At 39.4% G+C, this 22,552-nt stretch overlaps 1 protein-coding gene across 1 annotated transcript in view; it reads left to right on the top strand.

Annotated features, from left to right (window-relative positions):
- The window catches only part of LOC104626018 (transcription factor SOX-5-like), a gene marked incomplete at its 5' end in the record, with an annotated part of 101,096 nt that overhangs the window by 46,931 nt on the left and 31,613 nt on the right, over positions 1 to 22,552 (top strand). Inside the window, 1 exon segment of the mRNA XM_010293827.1 lies at positions 20,949 to 21,126. Within this exon segment, the coding sequence (XP_010292129.1) occupies positions 20,949 to 21,126 (178 nt within the window).

Raw genomic sequence — 22,552 nt, 5'->3', positions numbered from 1 at the left:
CTGAGAAATCCGGCAGAGTTCAGTTGTAATAAAAGAACAAGATTCTGTTCTAATGGTAATGGCGTATGACAGACATATCACTTTGTCTGTCCTCAGCACCAGAGAGAGGAGAATTGGAGAAAGGTCACCTGACCTGCCTGTGGTGTTGTGCGAATGCTATACTGAGCTTTGAACTCCAGCCTGGAAGCACAATTATTTATAATACTAAATGATAAAGAAACCTTTATAGAGCCTACAGTAATTAGAATAAAGCTTATACAATAGTGCAGTGGCCTGGCTCGGAAAACACGCTGGCAAATCTGTCACAGTGGCAGAAACTGAAGCGTATGTGTTGAAACTAAATGCCTTAGTTTGTGTCTGTGTGGACCTTCCTCTGCTTTTTCAAAGCTTGTTTCTGTTGAACAGCTCCAAAAGTTGGTTGTGTTTGGTGATTATTTTTTTTTAATTTAATTTTTTTAAGCTGTTGCCAGGGAGTATCTGTCTGAGTTTCACAGCCATTTTAAAATACTTTTTTTTTTTTTAATTGCCAGCAGCAAGTTGGTTCTTGAAGTTAGTTTGTGGTGGTCTTTCCCCCTGTTACTGTACGTCAGACCTCTACAGATGAACAGTTAATGCCTTAGACAAGCTTTCAATAGATGCTGTTTGCTGAATCTCTATTTTCAGCCCACAGTTTACACTGGCGCAGCTTTGGTAATACACTCAAGTGTTTGGAGACAAGGAGACAGCCTTACCTGAGAGTGTGTCAAGCTACTGGCAAACATCTAGGTCACTTCTGAAAAGCTGTGTCTTTTTCCCTCTTGTATAGTGTTAGAGTTAGTGTGCTGCTCTTTGCAAGGATTCTTCAAAGTCGGCCTCAGCAGCAGATGGAACAACTGTTGGCTGTAGAAGTGCTGAGAAGCATCAGGGGGAGTTTGCCAAGGATCATCCTTTAAATCTAGTAAGACTTGAACGTATCCCTGAAACTCCTCTAAGACCTTGGCAACTCCCGTTTTGGCAAACCTTTTATCAGTGGCCCTCACCTGTGTTTGAACACTGTGCTGGGCAGCCTACCCTGGCATCTTCTGTTGTCTCGCTCGCTTTTCAACAGATGTGACCTGGAATAGTCAAATTCACTTCCTAGGTTTCTGTACTGTAACTTTTAGGAAGCCATGAAGTAGAGATGCCATTATGCTGTGCTGCACACATTCTGTCAAGTTTTGGTTAGGAAACTGAGCTGGTGTCGTACATTCTTCCAAGAAGAAATCTGTGCCAGAAAAATTGATTTAAGAAACAGAGCTAATGGAGCCTGTCCAAAAGAAAACGCATGTGTCTTGCGGAAATGGATTTTAACACAGCTTCTTCTTGAGCAGTTTTAAAAACAGCCGGTATGCTAATCATACCATTCAAATTTACCAAGGCCTCCTCCACAACCCATTTGAAAGGCAACTATCTTTGAAGTTTGCCAAATTGTGCTGGATTTCCAAAGTCTGTCTTAAGCACATTCTGCCTTTGATCGTGTAAATGCTTGCATGCTGCTCTGTTGGGTGTACAAGGTGGTTACACGCTCCCAGGTGAGTAGGAGAGAACAGGCACAGGTGCAGATAAGGACTAGGCAGAAGAACCTACCAGTCCATCTTGTGATTAACTTCAAGCCTCTTGCTTGTACAGGGCCATGCAGGGGACTGAAAAAAGCAATGTTACTGAGAATATATTTATCTGAGCAGTGACCTTTGCCATGGTACCAGGATTCTCACCTGATAGCTACAGTCTTCACTGACTTCGGATGACGTGCGTTATACTCTTGAATAAGGACAGCAACATCACCCTCCCTTGTAAACAGCCAGAGCCCTGTTCATTCCTGCCTTTGTTCCTTGCTTTTTATGTTGCACATATAAATATAGCATCTAGTGCCTGCGTGATGCAATATCCTAGCCCTTTCCATGTAGCCTTTCAAGTACAGTGATTCTGGAGTGACTTTTCAATGTAGCTTGTAAATGTAGCTAAATGATTCCCCGTATTTAATGGAGCACAGTGCATTGTCTGTAGCATCTGCTGAAAAACAGGAGCAATTCAGTGTGAAATGTGACAGGGGAGAATTCCTGGGCACTTTTCTTTTAACCTTGTTATGACCTCAGTCCTAACCCTACTCACAGTTGTGTCTCCATCAATGGCAACAGCACACAGATTGTCCAAATCAATTTTTTTGTTCTTTTCAAATACTTCTGGCAGCGATGTTACTATTTGCTCAGCAGTAGCACCTGGGAGTTGTGACAGGGAAAGGAAATGTGTTTCAGACAAGCCAGAAACAGCACTAAGCAGTTGGATATACACAATCAGATTCTCCTCAACTGCAATATCCAGACAAATATCAGTGTGAATCCTTAACCGAAGATGGTACTTTATTTTCACATTATCTCATCCTCTGATCACCGAAGTAAATACTGAAAATTTTTCATGTTGCCTATAGTCAGCAATAGAATCACCTTTGAAAGACTTAGAGCTTGCCTCTCTACCACAGCACAGATTGACCTTAAAATGGCCAGACGCCCTCCAGGGGAACTTCTTCCATTTTTGAGGAATATCTGCAGATAATGCTACAGTTGCTGCCACATGCACCAGCTGTGTCTTGCATCCTGTTTATAGTATACAAAGGGTAGAAAGGGACCAACAGTGTGCTTGCTCCATTCTTACCCAGGCAAGGTAAGCCTGGGTATGAAACTACAACTGAGTCACTGTTGACTTTCTTGCCAAATACGTCTGTTACCAGGGACGCAATAAAGAATAAGAGTCTTTGGTAATGGGTGTTTTAATTCAGACACACCACAGGCTATGTTTTTAGGAAAAATAAGTAAACTATTTACTATGGGGAGCTGGTTGGGGATTTTCCTGTCCCAGTAAAAAATGATGATGGGATTATACTTCCCAGTTTCAGTAGGAAAGCTTTCTTGACTCAGGATAAAAATATGATGAAAAAAAAAAGGAAAAACATCTGAAGGGAAGGAGAAAGAAAAAGGCCCTAAAAATGGCCTCATAATAAGAACACTCAACTAGATGATATTTCTGATTCTACTTCGGGCAAATTGTTGACTTGAACTTCATTTTAGGTGACTACCCTAAGCAGCCCTGTTAACTTGGGTATATTTGTCTCCCTTTCCCTCATTTCCCTCTTCTGTATGATAGCACAGAATGTGAAAATTTATCCTGGGGAGATCTTGGGGAAAACATTAAGCTCCATTATGTACAAAGCTGCATCAGCTTGCTTGCCACATCAAGCTATGACTATCGCAGAAGCCTAGCTGATAAGTAGACATACAGATTCCTTGTACTCAGTAAAGGAAAGTATTTTATTTCAGCTCTAGGGATGATGCATTGCTATTCAAATGCAGAAGGATATTGGTGTTTCCTCTTCATAACACTTCTTTTAATGATAGGAAGTATTTTTGGAAACATGAACTAATTGTTCTGCACAGCACTGTGAAGTACTTCAGCTATAAAGAGGACGGCTGTGTGATAAAGAAGACTGATCATGGCTGTGTACAGGTGATGAAAGGGCGTGACTGCTTGTGTTAGATGGGGCCAAGTTCTTTTCCCTGAAGAGCAGAGAAGAGGAACCTGTCTGAAACCAACCCATTGCAGCTGTTAGGCCTAATATACTAATGACAATTACTGTCCTCTTTATTGGTCGAAGAGCTCAGCAGCTGCTGAATGCCTGTCCAAGCAGCAGGAAATTAAGGCATCCTTATTTTCATTAAAGACAGTACTGAGGTATTTTAGAGTGAAGAACAAGAGCTCTCATTAAAGTGATGTAAGACGCACCATCCCTGCTAGAATGTCTGAGGCTTTGTTTACAGAAGGTTTATCTCCAAGATTTGCAAGGCTCTTTTATTTTTGAGAATTTCTGGGCTGGACACAATTCTTTATATGCCACTGATTAAAAGAATCCTTGTAAATTAATTTGTTAAACTTGTCAGTACTGGAATAACAGTTAGTACTAGGATATTATAAATCAGGAAATTCAAAACATTTTTCAGTGCTTGCATTTCCCAATCCCCTTGTCAGTGCATCAAACAGGTTAGAAATAGCTGTAAGATAATTAAGGAAAAGTTTATAGTATGGATGCAGTGATGTATAGGGAGCTGTAAGCTGAGACCTCATCTGCCTTATCTGTGCTGTGCTACTTGGTGCTATGCTACTTCTTTAGTATCCCTGTCTATTCTTAATGGAGACCTTGTGGCTAATTATCTCTTTACCTGGAAGCCTTTTTCCTTTGCTGCCCATGTTTTTAATCCCAGATAGCAAAATGTGGAGTTGGTGACAGAATCTTTGAAACTATTTTCCTCATCCTTGCTTTTTTTCCTATACATGACATCCAAGCATATAAACAATGACTTTCTAAACCATTTCCTGGCACACAGTGAAGTGCTGTGTATTAATGGAACTTCTTAAGATGCTTTTCTAAAATAGTGCATGTGTTCCAAACAATAAAAACATTAATAGCAGTATCTAAAAAGCAGCAGCAGTAGGGACTTGCACAGCATTTTGCCTGCTTCCCAACCCTCCCTACTTTCCTAAAAATAAATTCAATACATGGAGGGGCTCCTAGGATGCTTTTTCAGATGAAGTCTCCACAGCTCTTGTTTCCTGATACCATGTGTCTCTGGCAGGAGCCTGTCTCTCAAGCAGAGTTGCCAGCCAGTCAGCCCTTGTCAGGCTCAGTCGGCACTTTTTATATGAAAACTCAGAAGAAAACATAACAAGAAGAAAACATCACAGGAAGAAAAAGGGAGGAAAAGGCCCTCTGAAATCTGTGATCACAAAACAAAAGCGAGATACGCAAATTAAGCAAGACCGCTGCATTTCTGAAAGAGAGGTCTTCAGAAATCGGACAGGGAACAACAGAGGTGTAAAGCGAAGCGGTAATGGCAAACGTGCAGTGTGTGCTTCTTGCTAGCTCACTGCTGTTCCTTGCCGCTAGTGCCTTCCTTACCTGGTATGAATAAACACAACACCCACTTCTTCCTAAGTGGCAAAGTTGATGGGGCAGGCAGTAGGTAGTAGTTTGTCTTTCTTTTTGGTTAAATGATCCACAACATTGGCTTCATACAGAAGACCAAGATACTACACCAGGCACTATTACTTTCAGAAGGCAGCTACTGTAGCCAGGATCAGTTACAGAATTCCTCAGTGTTCAGGAGTGCTGGGACCTGACGTTTTGTTTCTGCTCTGCGTCTTACTCCATTACTTAGAAATACCTAAGCATCGACGTCTAGAGAAGCTTTTTGACAGAACTGCCCATCTAGTGTCACTTGGAGCAAAGAGCTTGAATGAGAAAGAGCAGCAATTTGCAAGAAGAGTCGGGAAGAGTCCCAAACAAGAAAAGAGTGTCACAAAGTGAAGGTTTTTTAATGCCACTAAGATAGCTGTTGATCAGATGTTGTCCACACAATCCTAAGAATAGCAATAAAATGGCTTTAGGAGAGCGTGGAATCTGGAGCTGCATAATGAAACAGAGAAAAATTAGATTTTTCTGGTTGCGGTGTTTTTTGTTGATCATCCTCATGTTTGGGTGGGCTTGTTCTGTGGGAAGAGTTGGAAAATATTTAGGAGAGGGTCTTTCTGCTGAGGAAGGGGAACCAACCATGAGGACAAGTATGTGTTCGACTTGGGACATAGCGTTCTTCACTTGGGGCTGCAAAGTATCACAGATGCGAAGATGAAGGACCAATATTAGCTCTAAGTTAAATATAGATAACAAGCCAGCCAGTTATGCCAATACCAAATTAATTTCTGTTTTCCTTCATAATAGGAAATTCCTATAAAGTTATCCTTTATTCCAGAAACTTATTTTTTAGACTCTGAGCTGTTAGACTCTCTAAATCAATAATAGTGCTGTAGCAATGCACCTATTTAATGGATTAGGAGACAACTTGAAATGGAGCAAAGGACTCTGATTCTACCAGATCCTTCTAGAAGGGGGCCAGGTACTTCACTTCAGGAATTAAATCTTCCCTTTTGTAGCTTCATCTTAAGTGTTTGGGTCTTTTCTGGTGTGTATTAATAATCAAAAATAAAGTGCATAGGTTGCATTGGCAGGCCTGTCTGCTGGACGGCAGTGTAGCCATCTTTTACCAAATGTAGAACTTCTTTTCAATACAGAAAGTAAATCTCTGAGGTGATTGAATCAAATTCAAATGTGATCAGTCTAGCAGCTTCCAGAAACTGTTTGCTTTGTCTGCAGAAGGGTGGTTTACTTCCACGTTACATGCTAGATTTGAAATTAGCTTGCTCTTGACACATTCAGGCAGAATGCAATTCAAACTAAGCATCAGAGAAATATATTTTGCAGTAAGTATTCCTGTCCCCACAGCTTTTATCATTTAACAAGGAAGCACTAAATTTTTTTTAATCTGAAATATTTTAATCTGTAATCCCTGGTAGCTGTGGATACCTGAAGAGAAGCAACATTTAGCCATAGAATGGCTAAATCTATTTTATTTTCAAATTCAAAGAGGCAGTTTCTCACAAGTTAGTATTAACTCTAGAATTATATGAAGTGCTTGGCAAATATTTCACTGAAGCTTCTCAGAACTGCACATTTGTTGTACAGAATGCAGTTTGACCTGTTTAGTGTAAAATGAACTGGTGCAAAAGAGGGTTTCAGAGAAATTATGTGGAAATCGTCACTTTGGAGTACACACATTTTTCAAAGCTGTGTGGCTACATCTTGTGATTTTATAATGGATAGCTTCCTTAAAGTCCCAGCTCCTGGAGTCATGTGTATATGTGAGAATCTCATTTAAACAAAAAGCTTCAGGCTGTCATGGCCAAAACTTACTTACAGATTGCGATAAATAATATCTCAAAGGCTTAGAAAGCAGCTAGCAAAAGGAATCTATGAGTTACTATTTTAATCAAGTGGGATTAATTTTCAGTCTCAAATCATAGAAGATTTCGTGTCGGCAATTCTGCTAAGGCATAAATATTTCTCAAGAGAATTAGACTTTTTACTATAGTATCTCCTAGCAAAAGTGCTTCAGTAATATCCAGAGAGAATATTCGAGAGCATCCAAAGAACATCAGAGGCAGGGAAGTTGATGTAACAAACCATTTTGGTTTTTGATGCAATTTGACAGGATTTATTATATTAAACCGGTTTAAAATTTTGATCTTGATCATGTGCCTTTACCCACTAAAGCTGCCAGACTACGACTTCAGATGTGTACTTCTGGTACTACTGAATGAGTTTGGTTTCTGTTTGTTTCATTTCAGTTGCTACATTTTTCCTTTCTGCTTTTAAAGGCAAGATAAGCTAATGCCATGACTGGTATCTCTGGGGGGAAGAAAAAAATATTAAGAAAAAAGTCTTTGATAAAAGATTGCTCAGTATCTTGACACACGGAGTGCATGAGGGGAAGACCTTGTCTCTAGTGGGAACACTGAAGAGAGGCTTTTCAGTTTCCAATCATGGTGTTACGGAAAGAATATAACTTTGAGTATCGTAAGTTATTAGTGCTTCTTAAACTTTTTTGAGTGGATGTGCCAGCACCTGCTAGTAGATCTAAAATAAGGGGCCATTTCAAAGAGCTAAGTGTGTATGGGGATGTAGCGCATGGGTTCGTACAGGCTTTCCAGCTGACATGCCAGGCAGTGGCATGTCACGTCATGAATCAGCCACATCGTGTTACATGATTTCGAGCTAACAGAACACAACAGGAATTATATAGTGACAAACAGAACCCAACATGACATATCCATGGGTAAACTCGCACAAAAAGCTTCTTAAAGTTGAATTTCAGGGGTACTTTTATTTGTCTCCAAAATGCTCCAGAGAAAACTATAAAGCAGTATGCCGGAAAAGGGAGTAATGTAGTGACAGAATTACTGAAAGCAGCTTTAATTCAGTGTACAGTTTGGAAGAAAACATATGTATGTAACAATTCTGGAGAGTGTTTTTGTTTTGTTGGGTTCCTGTGAATTCATTCTTTCCAAAGGTAGCTGTCTCAGGACTGCAGTCATTCCAGGTCAGTGATTATTTTTATCTTTAGCCATGCTAAGAGCTGTATAGACTTCAGGTTACAGCTGTAAGTTAATATATTTTGAATTTAGCTGTTGGTTGCCTCAGTAAATGTGGACTCCTCCTAGTCTAAACTCCGTTGTTTTTTCTGCTTTGCTTGCAGATCAGAATGCCCTCCTTTTGTACCTACTTCAAATATACTTAGTCTTCTATGGAATTACCTTCTTTCCCTTTCTGGGTACTCCTATTCTAGTTTCTGATGTCCACTGAAAATAAAGTCTGCAATTAAAAAATAGGGATTAATTCACTCATTTCCGTTTGCTTATTACTCATCATAAATGTGCGGATAGCCCGTGCTTTCAGTGTTCTCTATAAAAGGCACAGACCTAATTTGGGGTCAGAGAAATTCAACACATACATTTGGCTGAGAAATGCATGTCAAGTAGCATTTCATTCATGATATCAGAAGTTAAATTAGTGTCACATGTCTGTTTGCTCACTACATTTCATGTCTGGATTTACAGTTTGCAATTTCACAGCCTTTGAAATATTAATTTCTCTACACAAAATGCGTCCTCCCAGTGAACTGCAGCTTATAGGCAGAATGATATGGTGTAATACCCGGGAGATTCACTACTGTACAAACAACTAAAGTTTATTTGGGCTAGTGGGAGAGTAGGACAACAGCCACATCATTTTGGCTAGCCTAAGCAAGAAAAATGGCACAACTATTGGGAGGCCTGCAGAGCAGAACAAGCTGAATAGATACTCTCTTCTACTTTCATTTTAAATGAGCAAGATGCTCCAAGAGTGCCAGACATGGTGAAGCCTAGTTTCATTTGTGAAGTCTTAACAATATTTAGTCTTAACAATATTTGGACTCTCGCTGGAAATCTAGAATACCTCTCTCAGTGGGATCCCCTGGTGTCTGTTAAAGCACTGGAGTCTTCTGAGGGGAGAGGCTTAGAGCATTCCCCTCCCCTACCCCATAGTCGCTCTATGCACATGACGTGGGACCTCTGACGGCTTCATCAAACCTGATGGAGACTGGCCAATGCACTCAAAATGTGTATAGAAATGAAGATTGCCAACTGTGCATACATGCATACAGACCTCATGTGCACACTCACACACATGCACACACACAGTCTAATTTTGAGGCTAAGAATAATCTCACATTTGGACAACTCTCAGGGGTTTTACTGGCATGACATCTTAAATTTCAAATGGGTGCAGTATGTCTTGCTACTGCTTTTCCTGCGCTGTTGTTCTACATCCCCAGATGATTACAGTTCAGTGCTGGGTGGAAAGATTCCCATGATAGTATCATTTGGGACTCACTTTGTAAATGGCTCTGGGCTCAAACAGAGCAAAATAATGCTATATAAATACATGTTATTACTGGTGAAGCGATAAAATTATCTTATGCTTACCAAGTATCCTAGTGTCTTGTCTTGATTGTAATTAACTGGTGACATACACATTGAGTCAGTGCTCTAGGATTTGTGCCCAGAGTAAGTCACAAAAACATAGCAGCTTTAGTACGGGAGAAAAGGATGAAGGGGGCTTTTTTTCTTCCCTTTTTTTTCTTCTGGATAAGATGTAAAAACTGCCCAGAGCTGGCCCTGTTCAAAAAGAGCGAATCAGCCTCTTGGAATATTTTTTTAAGATGTCAACTTGCCTCTCATATACTTCTGTAAAGACAAAGAATGTCTTAACGTCTGTATTGAAGTCATCATTAAAATAAAAGGAGATCTGTAGACATCAACTATAAATCATCAAGAAATAGCTTGTGGGTAACCTTTGACACAACTGAACCTACTTGAAATGAGCTAGGGCTGGATTCATTGCCTTTAGTGAAGCCAGTAGGTGGACTAAAGGTCTCCTTTCTCTCCCCCTCTCCCTTTCCATCTCTTACAGTGTTAGCTTCTGGGAGGTGAATGTGTTCGGGCTGAGTGATGGAAATGCATTTGGATGTGTTCTTAAATAGACATTTGTTTTATGTCTGAAAAGAATAGGCCAATCTTAACAGTGTGATGCTGGGGCCATTTGAAGGGTATTTTTAAGGCAGTTGTCTTCTTTCAGCTTTACAAAAACTATTTTAACCAATTGTTTAGGCTTGAGGAACAGCATGGAGTATCTATTGTGTATGGATGCATGCATGTTCTACAGAATTAACAGGAAAACGGTGGATAAAAATCTGCCTAATTTTACATAATAGATTTTTGGCATTCTTGTGATCTGACTTCGAATTCATGCTGAGTTTCTACAGTATAACAGAAATACTGGTTTGCAGTTGTTAATTTTAATTTCTAAGATGCTAGGTTTTAAAAGGAGCTGAAAGCGTTCAGCATCTCATGGGGACAAACTATGAGTCTTACTAATGAATCTAGCAATTAGTGGTTCATTGTGCCTGCCAGCAATTTGGCCCCGATACCGGTCCTGATGGTGATTTCATTTTTGCTGGTGTGAATCAGGAATAGGATCTGAAGTCTATTCACCAAGGGGGGCTGAATACTTCTTCAACACTTCTTGTAATCTGCATTCAGTACTGACAGCAGCAAATAAAAAAAGAAACCACAATATATTTCGATTTTAGTTGTGATTGTTATGATTGATTAATACGTTTATTAGGATAATTATATAATATCAATAATACTTACTAATCTTAAAAGGTTGTAAATGGTGGAGTCCCCATGCAGTTAGATAAACGTATATATGATGTATGCCCAGTTTGCATAGAAGAAACCCTTTTCATAGATGAAAGAATGTATTTTCTCCAATTTTTCTAAGTAGAGAATTGAGACAAAGGAGGGGGGCTCTTTACTTTCTGTAGTCATTGGCACTTGTGCAAGACACTAAAATTTATATTTGGTAATATTTCATCATAACTTCACAAAGATGTCAGTGACAGTGTGCAGAAGATTTAGATAAAAAGTGGCTCATTCAAGTTCCCAGAGAAAGGAACTGAACCCCAGCCTCTTTGGCATGACCCAAGGAATTGGCAATAAAAAAAAAAGGTATGACTGTGGCATAGGAAAAGGAACAACCCTTCCCAACAGGTGCACTCTCCTGCAGTTAACCCCACGTATGTGATTATGGATGGGGTATAAATATTAAACATTTTCTTCTTCTATGAGTGCAGTACTCAATGGTGGAGCATGTGTTTGTTTTGAGCATTCCCTACAGTACGTTCAGCTCCCTCCGGTTTCTGGAACTGCTGATTAGATTTCATCTAACTGCTAAAAGGAGGTGTCATGAAAAGATATCCAGCAAGACAGAGTTAAAAATCATTTTGATTTTAGTGATCCGGGATGTTAATAGCACGCAAGCATTAAAGACGACTGAGTTTTGTGTTGATAGTTTCCCTTTGAAAAGCTATTAGTTGGAATAACAAATTGTCAAGCAGGTCATATCTACAGTTACAAAACATATTTTGACATTTTTCTTACAGTTGTAAGTATCTATAAATAAAACCAGTGCATGTTATCTTTTCACGACTTACTTGTAGCGCTGCATACGTTGCTGCCTCTCTTAGTGAAAAATCTACCTAGACTACATAGAGGTATCCAAAGTCAGAGAAGGCACAGGTGGTTTTTTAAAAGAAATTTCTTATCCCACTGCCAGTTGTCCAAGCTGTTTGAAATCTCTTTTCTTTCAAGCTCTTTTGACTTGTTTCTTCTAAAGTTTTCAACAGGGTTGGTTTTTGTTTTTTTTTTTCGTTTTGTTTTGTCTTTTTTTCCCCCTGAATCTTAGAATCTCGGCAGCATCTTTGCTTCTCCTGCCTGACCACAGCAGGAGGAGGGGTCTGTTGCTAATTTGTTTTGATACGGTACGCTTTGGTCTGTATTCTTTTTGAAATTAATTCCTTTTGCAGGTGTGGGGTTAGAGGTGGTGGTGTGCTCCCAGCGAAGGTGTCATCCACCACAGAGAGGAGGTGGGAGGCTTTGATCAGTGTGGCTTCTGTTTTCTTGTTGTTCATTTAAAATGTACCAGTTTGTAATGCTGTTTGGCTTTGCAGGTCCTTGTTTTATTTCCTTCCAAGTCCTTCCGCATCCTTTCAGGTTTTGTTGTTTTCATTGCTGTTCATTCTGCTTAACATTTACTGGGGATTATTCGTTGGAAGGTGGTGACTCCAAGTTCAATTTAGGCAGCAAACAAAATCCAGTCTGATATCTATTTCTGTTTTTTAAACATCCTTGTTATAGGTGGGAGAGTGCATTATTAAGGACACGACACCACATGTGTAGATTCCTGGTTTATGTTGGAGTCAGAATTATGTATTTTAAAAAATCATCTAACCAAGACTCAAGCTACAAGGCATCATGATTCAGGGCACAGGCCACTCCAGTTTCTGCCCAGCACAAATTCAGGAATACATGCCACAGATCAAACTGTCTGACACCTATCTACTTTTTCTCGCAACTTCTTTTGAAGAAGTTGGACATTTGGGGAGGTTCAGTACACTACCAAAAACCCCCAAAACATTGGTCCAAATAAGAGTGGCAATTGCTCTGCTCTTCCTTATGACTCGGCTGTTTACTCACTGTGTGAGATTAGGCAAATCATTTAGCCATTTTGTGTCTTATTCTTCCCATTTGTAAAATAAGACAAAAGCTGTCAGAGTAGTTATGAGCTTTAATGAATTAATATACCTGTGGTACACTGGAGAAGTAATTTTTTTTCCCTCTTGCACTTTACTCCTTGCCATGTAGTTCAGTGGGGGCAGTTTGGAAGAAGCATTCTTTCTAGGAAGAATCCTTTCCCCTCCTGGCCCCCACAATTTTGTGATCCTCTCTAATGATTTTTACCTCTTGTAGAGCGATTTGCATGGTTAAAAGCTTGAAAAATCAGTTGTTGTCTTCCTCTGAAGATTTGCAGTATCTGTGTCAATCCCTGCTGACCTGTGCCTAAGTCATTCTTCCTGCTTAGCAGCAGGCTTGAGCCTTCTTAGAGAAGCGCTTCATTAATAGCATTATACCAAATAAATAGGTACAGCAGTGATGTGAGAAATACAGCTGAACAATAATTATTAGAAACAAAAAGCTAACAACAGGACCCAAGTTTAGCACGAAGTATGGACCAGCAGAATCCCAAGTGTCCAGTCACTCTGTGCTGGCTCATGTTGTATCTTTACGCAACAAAGACCCTTCTCATTTCAGGCCAAACCTGGCAGGATTTGCTTAGAACAAGCTTCGCTGAAGGGTTTTTTTGTAAATGGGGCTACTGAGTTAAATTTTCACATACTCAGAGACGCAGAATGAGAAGGAGCTTTTTCATTATGAGGTGCAAGCAAATGCTAAAAGCTCTTCATTCCTGCCATTTTGCTTCACTGAAAATCCACATACTGGGTCCTAAGCAGTGTGATGGGGAACTCTCACTTCTGCTTATTTCAGTCTGAGAGAAGAGCAAATGCGCCAACAGCAGAATAATGGCAATAAGAGTAAGTAATTTACTTTTGTATGGATGAAAATGAATGTTTGAAGTTTGGATCTGAGTTGGGATAAGCATCCATAAGTCATCAGATTTCCCTAGAGGTTGATGTGACTGAAAACTCATGATCAAGCAAAAATAGCCTAGAAATCTCATACCAGCCGTTCCCGTCAAACACATTGTGCTATTTGTCTGTGAAGCTTACCAGGAGACTTCACAAGGATGGTGGGCGTTTTGGCAGTCCAAAGCCAGCCAGAAGCTGCAAGTATGGTTTGGAGGATGCTTCTCTGAGGGTTTTAGAAACTAAATGAATGAATTTTGAGTAAACATATACTATTCTGCTCATTTTGCTAAGCTGCATGTCCTGGTGTATTCTGTTGGCCAAACAGCCTGCCCTGAACTCCATGAGACCCCAAAGCGCTAGGTCCCACTGCAGCACTTGTCTTTCCTGAAGACTTGTAAAGAGTTACTTTCAGGGTTCTGTGTGCAGAGTTCTGACCAGTTGCTAAACAAAATTAAGGCCTTAGCCCCAGGTCATTGTTGGATGTAGACTTTGGGGAGGAGTTACATGGCTCTCTCCACAGACACTGCTTTTAGACTGCCCTGCAGGTGGAACAGCCCGCACTCTTCCATGTCTGAGCTAGCTGAAGGACTAAAGTGATCCTAGACTTGTTTGACATTTGGTCCTCTGTTATTTCAGCATCTGTATTCTGTGGCTCACAGAACAGAGCAATACTTACAGGATAAGCACTGTGCATTGGATAAAAAGGTTGTAGGGAGGAGGGGAAGGCATCGAGTTCTAGGGCCTTCCATGTTTATAGGCAGGTCATTTTGCATGCTCCTCTTTCATTCTTTCTATATCTGTTTGTGAGTCATGTGTGCAACTTCAGGAAACAACAGTGCTAAATACAAAGAGAAAACCACCCGACAGCTCTCTTATTTTACTGTGACAACATGTGGACTAGACAAAATCAAAGCTTGGGGTTTCCAGGGCAGCAAATTAGTCTTTGTAACTGCAGACTTCTTTCCTGGCAGCTAGGCTTCCTGTAAAGAAAAATGAGAGGGGAAGATATTAGGGATCTTTCAGAGAGGACAAAGTCCCCAGAGAATATCCTCACCGAGTGCCCCTAGTCTTCTAAAAAAGGACTGGGCAAAAATCCTGTCTGTCCCTGGTACTACGAAACAGATTAAGTTGGTTTGTTCCTGCAGCGCTGTTCCCCATGAACAGGAATGGAGACTGTGCAAGAATACTCCCAGTGTATTATAGTGTATAATGCAGTGTATAAATCAGCATTTGGGAGTAATTTATTCCTTGAGTAGTCCCCTAAAAAAAGCAGATGTGAGAACAAAAAGAGTATTTGTCACAAGTATAAGGCAGCTCGGTTCCCCGCTTCATTTTGAGTCTCATGAGTAAGAGTATTTGGGCACTACCAAGTAGACTGGAAATACAAACTTCGGTTGGGTAACATGCAAGTCCAGAAAGTGTCTACCTTCTGAGAGCAATGCATTCAGGAAAAGATACTCAGCAAAGCAACACCATAAAAAAATCTTCTCTAGGTATAGATAGAAATCCAGGCTGAGATGTTTCTGCAGCTATCACAGAAGGAAAAGTCTGTGCACTTTGCAGGATCAGAAAGAAAGATGGTTCTTCCTAATATTTGCCCTCTGTCTTGTCTTCGGTACCTTTTCTTTTCCTTTCTGACAAGAGTCTAGTTGTACCTACTGCTTTTGGCACTGAAACTCATGGGCAAGAGTAGGATAAAGTGACTTGTCTAAACGTGAAGAATAATTTTATTGTGTTTATTATAACATCATAACCAAGATGCCTATTTATATGTTTCCATCTCTTTTTCTGTGTAGTTAGAGAAATTTCCACCTTTGCAGGAAGGGACACATTATTCTTAATCAAAACTTGAGAATGTGGCAGGAGGAGGTACAGCTGCAGATGAGCATTATCTAATTCACCCATCCTGTCATGTGAACATCCCTGCTTAATTTAATACAATTATTTCATCAGCGAGGATAATATCAGCAGCATGATTCATTTATACAACATGTTTCACAACTGCCTTTACCTCTCGGCTTCTTATTATCACTACTGATAATTTCACGATGAGTGGCTTCAGAGGAAGGAGAGAGGGAAGCTGCCAGTATCTGTGTGAGTGTGTGGACAACTGTAGTCTTGAGGGACAGTGATGCTGAAGGATTTTCTTTGCGTATATGCTGTTGCACCTTGGTTTCTGACATACATTGGTTAGATGTTTCTGGATGAGCACGAGACTGAACGGATAAGTCATTGACTGGCTGCATTGTTCAGTGGGCAACAATAACATCACTGTCTTCTGCCCCAGACATGCCAGTAAGTGTTCCGTATTTTGCATTTCTGTTGAAATGAAGGTCTCCACAAAACGGAAACAGGGTGGGGGAATGAGGCTTTGTTTCTGGTGAGGTGGCAGAGGCATTCTTTTAGAAACCCCCTCTCCGGCTTCTTATTTCTAACTCATTTGGCTGTAATTTGTACTGTCAAGGTCATTTAAATAGGCAGCAGGATGTGTCGAATGTGTTCCCAGAGGTCATGAAAAGCCTCTTTAGTAGAGCATGCTAGGCTGTGCTTATGCCAGGTCATTTAAGCACATTTGTATTGCCAGTCAGATGATACAAGGAGTAGTTCATGATTTTCTAATAAACCATGGAACCTGGACCTTCAGTGTGTGCCACAGTGGGATACAGCACTTGGATTTAAATGACAGTACAGTAATTCAGTAACTGTATTTTAATAGTATACTAATCTTTAAAACATGTGAAAAGAAGTGAGATTTTTAAATACAAATGAATCATCTGGGTTCTTCGACCTCACCCTCTTTTTTTTTCTTTCCCTGAGTCTGGCTCATTCATCTGAGCTATCAGTCTTCTATCCAGCTCTTGGTGTTGAAATAGTGCCATTTTTAATAAAAGGTTTAGAGAGATTCTCAAAATCAGATTCTATTCCCTTCTTTTTCCATATCTGTTTTCCATAGAGATAAATTAACCTTTTATCTCAAGAGGAAGTAAATAGAGGCAGCATGTGAAAGGTTTAGAAAAGACACCATTTCAGCCAACTGTTTGCAACATTGGTGAGTGCGAGTCAGAATTCCTGGGTCTGTCTGAAACTGTGCTGCTGCGTTACTCTATGACTGTGACCAAATCCTTTCCTTTTCTCCCTCTTGATTTTTTCCTCCCGTCTTAACAAGCACTTTGTGTTTACCTAGCATTTTACCTTTTCAAAGGACTGTACAAATCTGATAAAAGAAATGTGATGCACGCTCAACTTACCAGCAGTATTTCTGCTTAAATGTTGCTTTTCAGGCACTTGTATTTAGGGATTTCCAATGTCTGATGCTTATGATGAAATCTCACAGTTATACAAATCCAGCTTGAGTAAAGCTACAAGATATTGAATATTTTGTTTACCCTTCAAATTGTGGTGTAAGTGAAGGGTTCTTACTTCTTCCTTCATATGTCTAGAGATCAACTAGGAAGAAAATCTAGAGCAAATCAAGGATTTAAAGTTCCCCGAGCCCCAAAGTTTTGGTTAATGACAGCCTTCCAATCCTGGGAAGCAAACCATCAGCTCTTCCTAAAATAGCAAGTGTTGTGACACTGCTGTGATACAGGGAATGGGAATCTCTTGACCAATGCTTGCTCTTGCTGTGGGTACTTCATTTTATTAGCCCTCCGTCGTGTGTTTTTGCTTATGCTTTATTCCCTACATTTATTTTTTTTGTGTGTGTTTCATTTTGTTAGACAAATGCGCTACTTTAAAGGAAACATTTCATAACCTTTAATCAAGATCATATTTTACTTTCATCACATCTGTGTTTATATTATTACAAGCCTTTTGGGTCTTAACGTCCTCTAGTCTAAGCATTAATCGTTTTGGCTGATACATAAATAAATGTTTGACTTTGTTTAGCTCTTTAAAAAATACTGGCTTGAAAAAACCAGCCTTATCAATGGGATCTTAGAATAACTGCATGTCAAAAAAAGGCAGGGACCAATCAATACTGAGCTTTCTGTAATAAAAACTAAGTGCAGGGAGTAGTTCTAGTTTCAGTGATCCCTCTGTATAAAATCAAATCTCCTGGCTGTTGAAAGATACCATCTACCTGGAGTGAACATGCTACATCTATTTTTTTGTTTTTATTACTCTTATTTGCCCTAGCTGTCATGCTGCACTTATACACAGCCTTGATATAACTGAGAGTGAAGCCTACTAAGCTATAGTGTGGCAGAATGTTAGCTGGGAGATTTTATAGATCAAGGTAAAGGTAGGCAAACACCTAACTCTTCTCATGGTTATGCAGGCGCAAATCAATAGTGAAGACAGTACAGTTCTTGATTTAAACTGGAAGACTAGAGAATTTTGAATTTATGTCTACAGACGGGAAAAAGACTAAAATGGCTCACTGAGTATAGGAGTGAAGGTCCTAACAGTCATCTTCACACTTAACACAATTGTATATTATTACCTGTCTCCCATTTTAGACTCCCATGGAATAAATCAGTGTAGTTCCGCTGTGGTAAAGGAAATGACTTAAATTATTATCAACTCATGATCCAACATAGGATTTCTAAACTCTCTGGCTGAATTTTTAATGTATTTGACTTCCAGTGAGGATTTGAGAATGCTCTTTGAAATAACAAAAGTGAAAATGTTACGAAGACCAAATAGTGAAGTAATATCATTTTGTAAATACATGCAATAGCTGAAAATTGTTTACTTATCCTTTGTTATGAGAACCAAGCTTCTGTAACCTCAGATTAATTTACCATTAGCCTGAACACACAACGAAAGTGAATGAAGGGGCAATTTGGGATGACATTTATCAGCTCTGGAACTGTCGACTTCTATTATTTCCACAAGGCCTTATACTTCTTGGCTCCAGAGAAGGCTGTGCTGACTTGAATGAAGAAGAGCATTCTTACTACCGAGAATAGTTACAGTGCAGACAGCTTCATTACTGGGTGCCTACGATGGAAAAAAACACCTCCATTTCTATCTTGCATTAAATGAGACCAAACCCCCTGTTCTATAGTGGACTTGCACAGGACCTTGCCTTCACACTAGCATAAAAAAGGGAACAGAAGAACTGAGGAAAGGGAGAAGGAGTGAGAGAAGAGAAGGAAATAAAATTTATAGGGACAGGATAGCCAAGGGATTGAGTCAAAAGGACAAGACTGAAAAAAACCGTTCAGCAGGAGTATGCAGGTTGGGATCCAAGCTGACTTTGCAGCGAGCGAGAGCCATTCCCATCACGGACTGGTTGCTGCTCCGTATGAACTGAAGTGCTGCTCTCGGTCAGATTTCCAGTGGCCAGAGAGCACACTGCAGCTTTTACTACCATAACTGAAACTAATCATCCCCTTTCGTTGAGACTTACAACAGAGGTCAAAAATTGAATATACATGGAAACTAACCCCTCTTGAATTGAACTAAAACAGGTGTGTGGGCAGGTTTGCATTGCTTCTGATATCGTCTTCCAAATAGATGACTTTGCTCTTCACGGATCCTTGTCTGGCACAGGATCGCTGTGTTTGGTTGGTTCGTTGGCTACTTTGTACTTACACTTTTATGCAGCTATCTCAGTACTGATTTTACAACATTATAGTTGCACTGTTGTGGGATTTTTATTTTTTTTAATTGAAATCAGTGGAACAGCAGAGCAAGTCCCCTTCCACTTGGCTAGTAGGTTAATCTATTTTATTCTAATACAGATGGATTTGTATTTCCGTAAAGTAACGAATACCTTCTTAAAATGTCAAATGCGGGTTGAACTGGGTGACATTTTTAACCCCAAAGCTTAAGTCTTCTAGAAGATCAACAGAACTCTGCCTTCTGTGTGCCTAAGTCGCTTCTAAGAATACAGAATATAGTCTCCTAAGTCAATTTTAGGCATGGATTTTTTCCCCTTTTATTTTATGCACAAGTTGCATCTGGGACAGCTTAAATACCACTTAAGGATGACAGTTTTATCCACAATGTCCCTGATACATTTGTTGGCTAAGCTTTAATTTATTTTTAACTATGGCTATTACAAAAGTGTAGAAATAATCAAATATAACAGAAGTGCTTTGCTCAGAGCTTGCTGCTTTAGGGTAATGGAAAAGTTATATGACAGTGCTTTGCAGAATTGTCCGGTGTTTGGAGATGTACATCTACATCATACTTCCACAAGCGATAGACAACTATAAAATTCCTTCTTTACGGCAGCACACCACCCTCTGTGGAAAAGAATCAGTATTATATGATAGTAGTTACAGATACCTTAGTGGTAACAGTAAAATACTCAAACATTATGAGTCTAATTCCAGTCAGCTTTGCATTGCTGTAAGTCAGGAATAATTCTCTAACAGTGAACATACTTACAACTTACGGAGATGAAGTTGTAAGACGAGGATCAGCTTCTTCAGTGCCTAGAGCCGAAACCCAGTTGTGTGATATAACACTTCCAGTAGCTAAAGGATGGCTTTCTTAAGTCACAGTGTCAGAGGAAAGTTAAGCTAATATGTGATGGTTGGATCTAATAACATATCCATTAGTTCTGGTTATTTAAAAGTCAGTTAAAATCACTTCTAAAATATCCCCTGTGCTAAAAAGCTTTTTCTCCCTTCCCTTTTTTTCCCCCTTACTGTATTTTATTTTGGTCAAACAAAAATACACGACTTAGAATTTTAATGTGTTTTATAGCACTGTCTGTTACTCTGTGTAATCAAGCCAGGTTTAGGAATAATTCCAGTTACCCTGCAAAAAATGTCACCCAATTTTTCTATTTTTGTATAATAATAATTCCTGAAATCTTGAAGTCCAGCTCCACAGAATATGAAAAAATCTAGAGGCTTACACAGAATACTCCAGGTTATTGTTTCAAATTTTGTGGAAAGAAAGGGCAGGTTCTTCCTGCTCTTTCATTGTGTGGAAGAGGAGTATTTACTGCCTGTGATATTTTTGTGCTTGCAATTCTAAGCATGGGACGTTCAGAGGAAGGCACAAGTTGAAAAAACCAAAACAAATCAAACAAACAAACAAAAAACCCCAACCAAAAACCCATTCACTCAAACACATTTGCCTAATTTGAGTGGTGGTGGTTGAACTTTTAAGTGAAAATGCTCTTCAGGTCTTATTTAATTCATCCATATCAAGTTTAAAATAAAATAACATAAACTATAACTGTAAGAGTGCTCTTCACTTTCATCATAGAAGGATATATTTTGTTGATGTGAATAATTTCTTCAGAGACAATTCCTACATACAAAGTGCAAATGGAGGATGTTCTCTGATCATGTCACACTAATTCTCCAGTTTATCAGTCATCTCAGTTCCAAACTGGAATGACAAGATGGTATCACATTCAATCTTAATATATATCATACAATCTTTCTGGTTTAGAAGTTCATATGAGCTGAAAACAACTGTCTTTGCTTGGACGATGTTGTGCCAACAGTAGTTTTTTAATAACATCCTTTTCTCTTCTGCTTGTTGTAGGATGAAGTAGCCCAGCCTCTGAACCTTTCAGCCAAACCCAAGACATCCGATGGCAAGTCTCCCACATCACCCACCTCTCCTCATATGCCAACTCTGAGAATAAACAGTGGGGCCAGTTCACTAAAATCCTCCGTGCCAGCAACATTAGCTAGTCCTTCAGCCAGAGCTAACACAATAGGTAAGCTCAGTTTCATTTGTCCCTCCTCATAACCATTAACAGGTGTTATTGGAAAGTGGGCATATATCAGCCAGCTGTCAGACAGTGGTGTATGAGCTGTCATGGGTTGACCATAATACTACATTTGTTGGTGTCAGTGAAGAATCTCGCAGAGACTTACGATTTCAGGAGGAGTATCTTAAGTTTACAGACTTGGAAAACAAAAGCCTGGGTTATTTCAGATAATGCTTTATCAATAATAGTTAACAAATGCTGTTTGTTTAATGGCATACATTAAAGACAGTGACTTGTCTAATGGTGGGCGTTAAGGACTTATGATGCTCTATGTCATTTAAAAGTGCTGAATAAACTTTTAAAAAATTCCCTTGAAGTTAAAAGTCTACATATGCAAATACATCTCTGCAAAATTACAGGTTTAATCCTTAATCCACTAAAATGCTGCATGGAGCATTATTTTACCTTGGTCTAATAAGCAACACAATCACCAGGTTCATTCAAAATAACGAATTTGATGTTGTATCTTGCAAAAAGTCTTGACTGGCTGTTTTTAACATTGTTCCAGAAAATAGTTTTAATTCTTCCTCCTGTCAAAATTACCTCTTTGCCTAAAGGCCATCTAAATAATAACAATCTGAGTGGTGGTTTTACAGGTCTGAGATATTAAAGGGACTGTTCATTGTATGTGTAAGTAAAATGTGTACACACCCCATTCTTCATCCTTCTAGCGGAAACATTTTACTCCATGAAGTGATTGAATATAACTTGAATTAAGATTTCAGGATGTAAATCAGGCTCTGTTTAGGGAATTGAGGTAGATTGTTGTAGCTTTGCTACCATGTTAGCTTTTGTTGCTACTAAAACATCTCCTGCTGGCTGCTTTTAGAGATGGCACAAACAAAAGAAACCATAGGTCAAACCTATGAAGCTGTTTCAGTGATATCTTAGTGCTACGTAGTAAAAAATGTTTGTGTCTCTATGGGTTTCTCCCAAGCTCTCTGTAGTCCTTATTCTACCTACATAGATACCAGGAGGACCCATTGTTTTGTCCAAAGATCAAAACAGGTTTAGCTCCCACCATGTTACCCTCCCACTGTGCATACATGATTATTGCTAGTTTTGATGAGGGTTACATGTATCAGAGACTGTGGTCCTAGATGGTAAAGAAAAGAAAATAATTTTATTTGCTGTGACATGTTACAATTATATAAATACTGTGTAAATATCACATTGTTAATTGTTAACGCATGTATTATTATTAGCCCTACACTGTTTAACTTTGGTAGGTAATAATGTATTTCATATTTAAGGGCTTGGCTCTACTGCTCTCCTGGTACAATGCATCGAATTTCAATTTTTTCACATTAAATTTCTTGTCCTCAGTAGACTGAGCATCACGTTTAGATGTGGAGTTAAGCATCTGACCTGC

Source organism: Phaethon lepturus, unplaced genomic scaffold (genome assembly GCF_000687285.1).
Source record: "Phaethon lepturus isolate BGI_N335 unplaced genomic scaffold, ASM68728v1 scaffold1189, whole genome shotgun sequence".
NCBI lineage: Eukaryota > Metazoa > Chordata > Aves > Phaethontiformes > Phaethontidae > Phaethon > Phaethon lepturus.
This window is presented reverse-complemented; position numbering and strand designations above follow the sequence as displayed.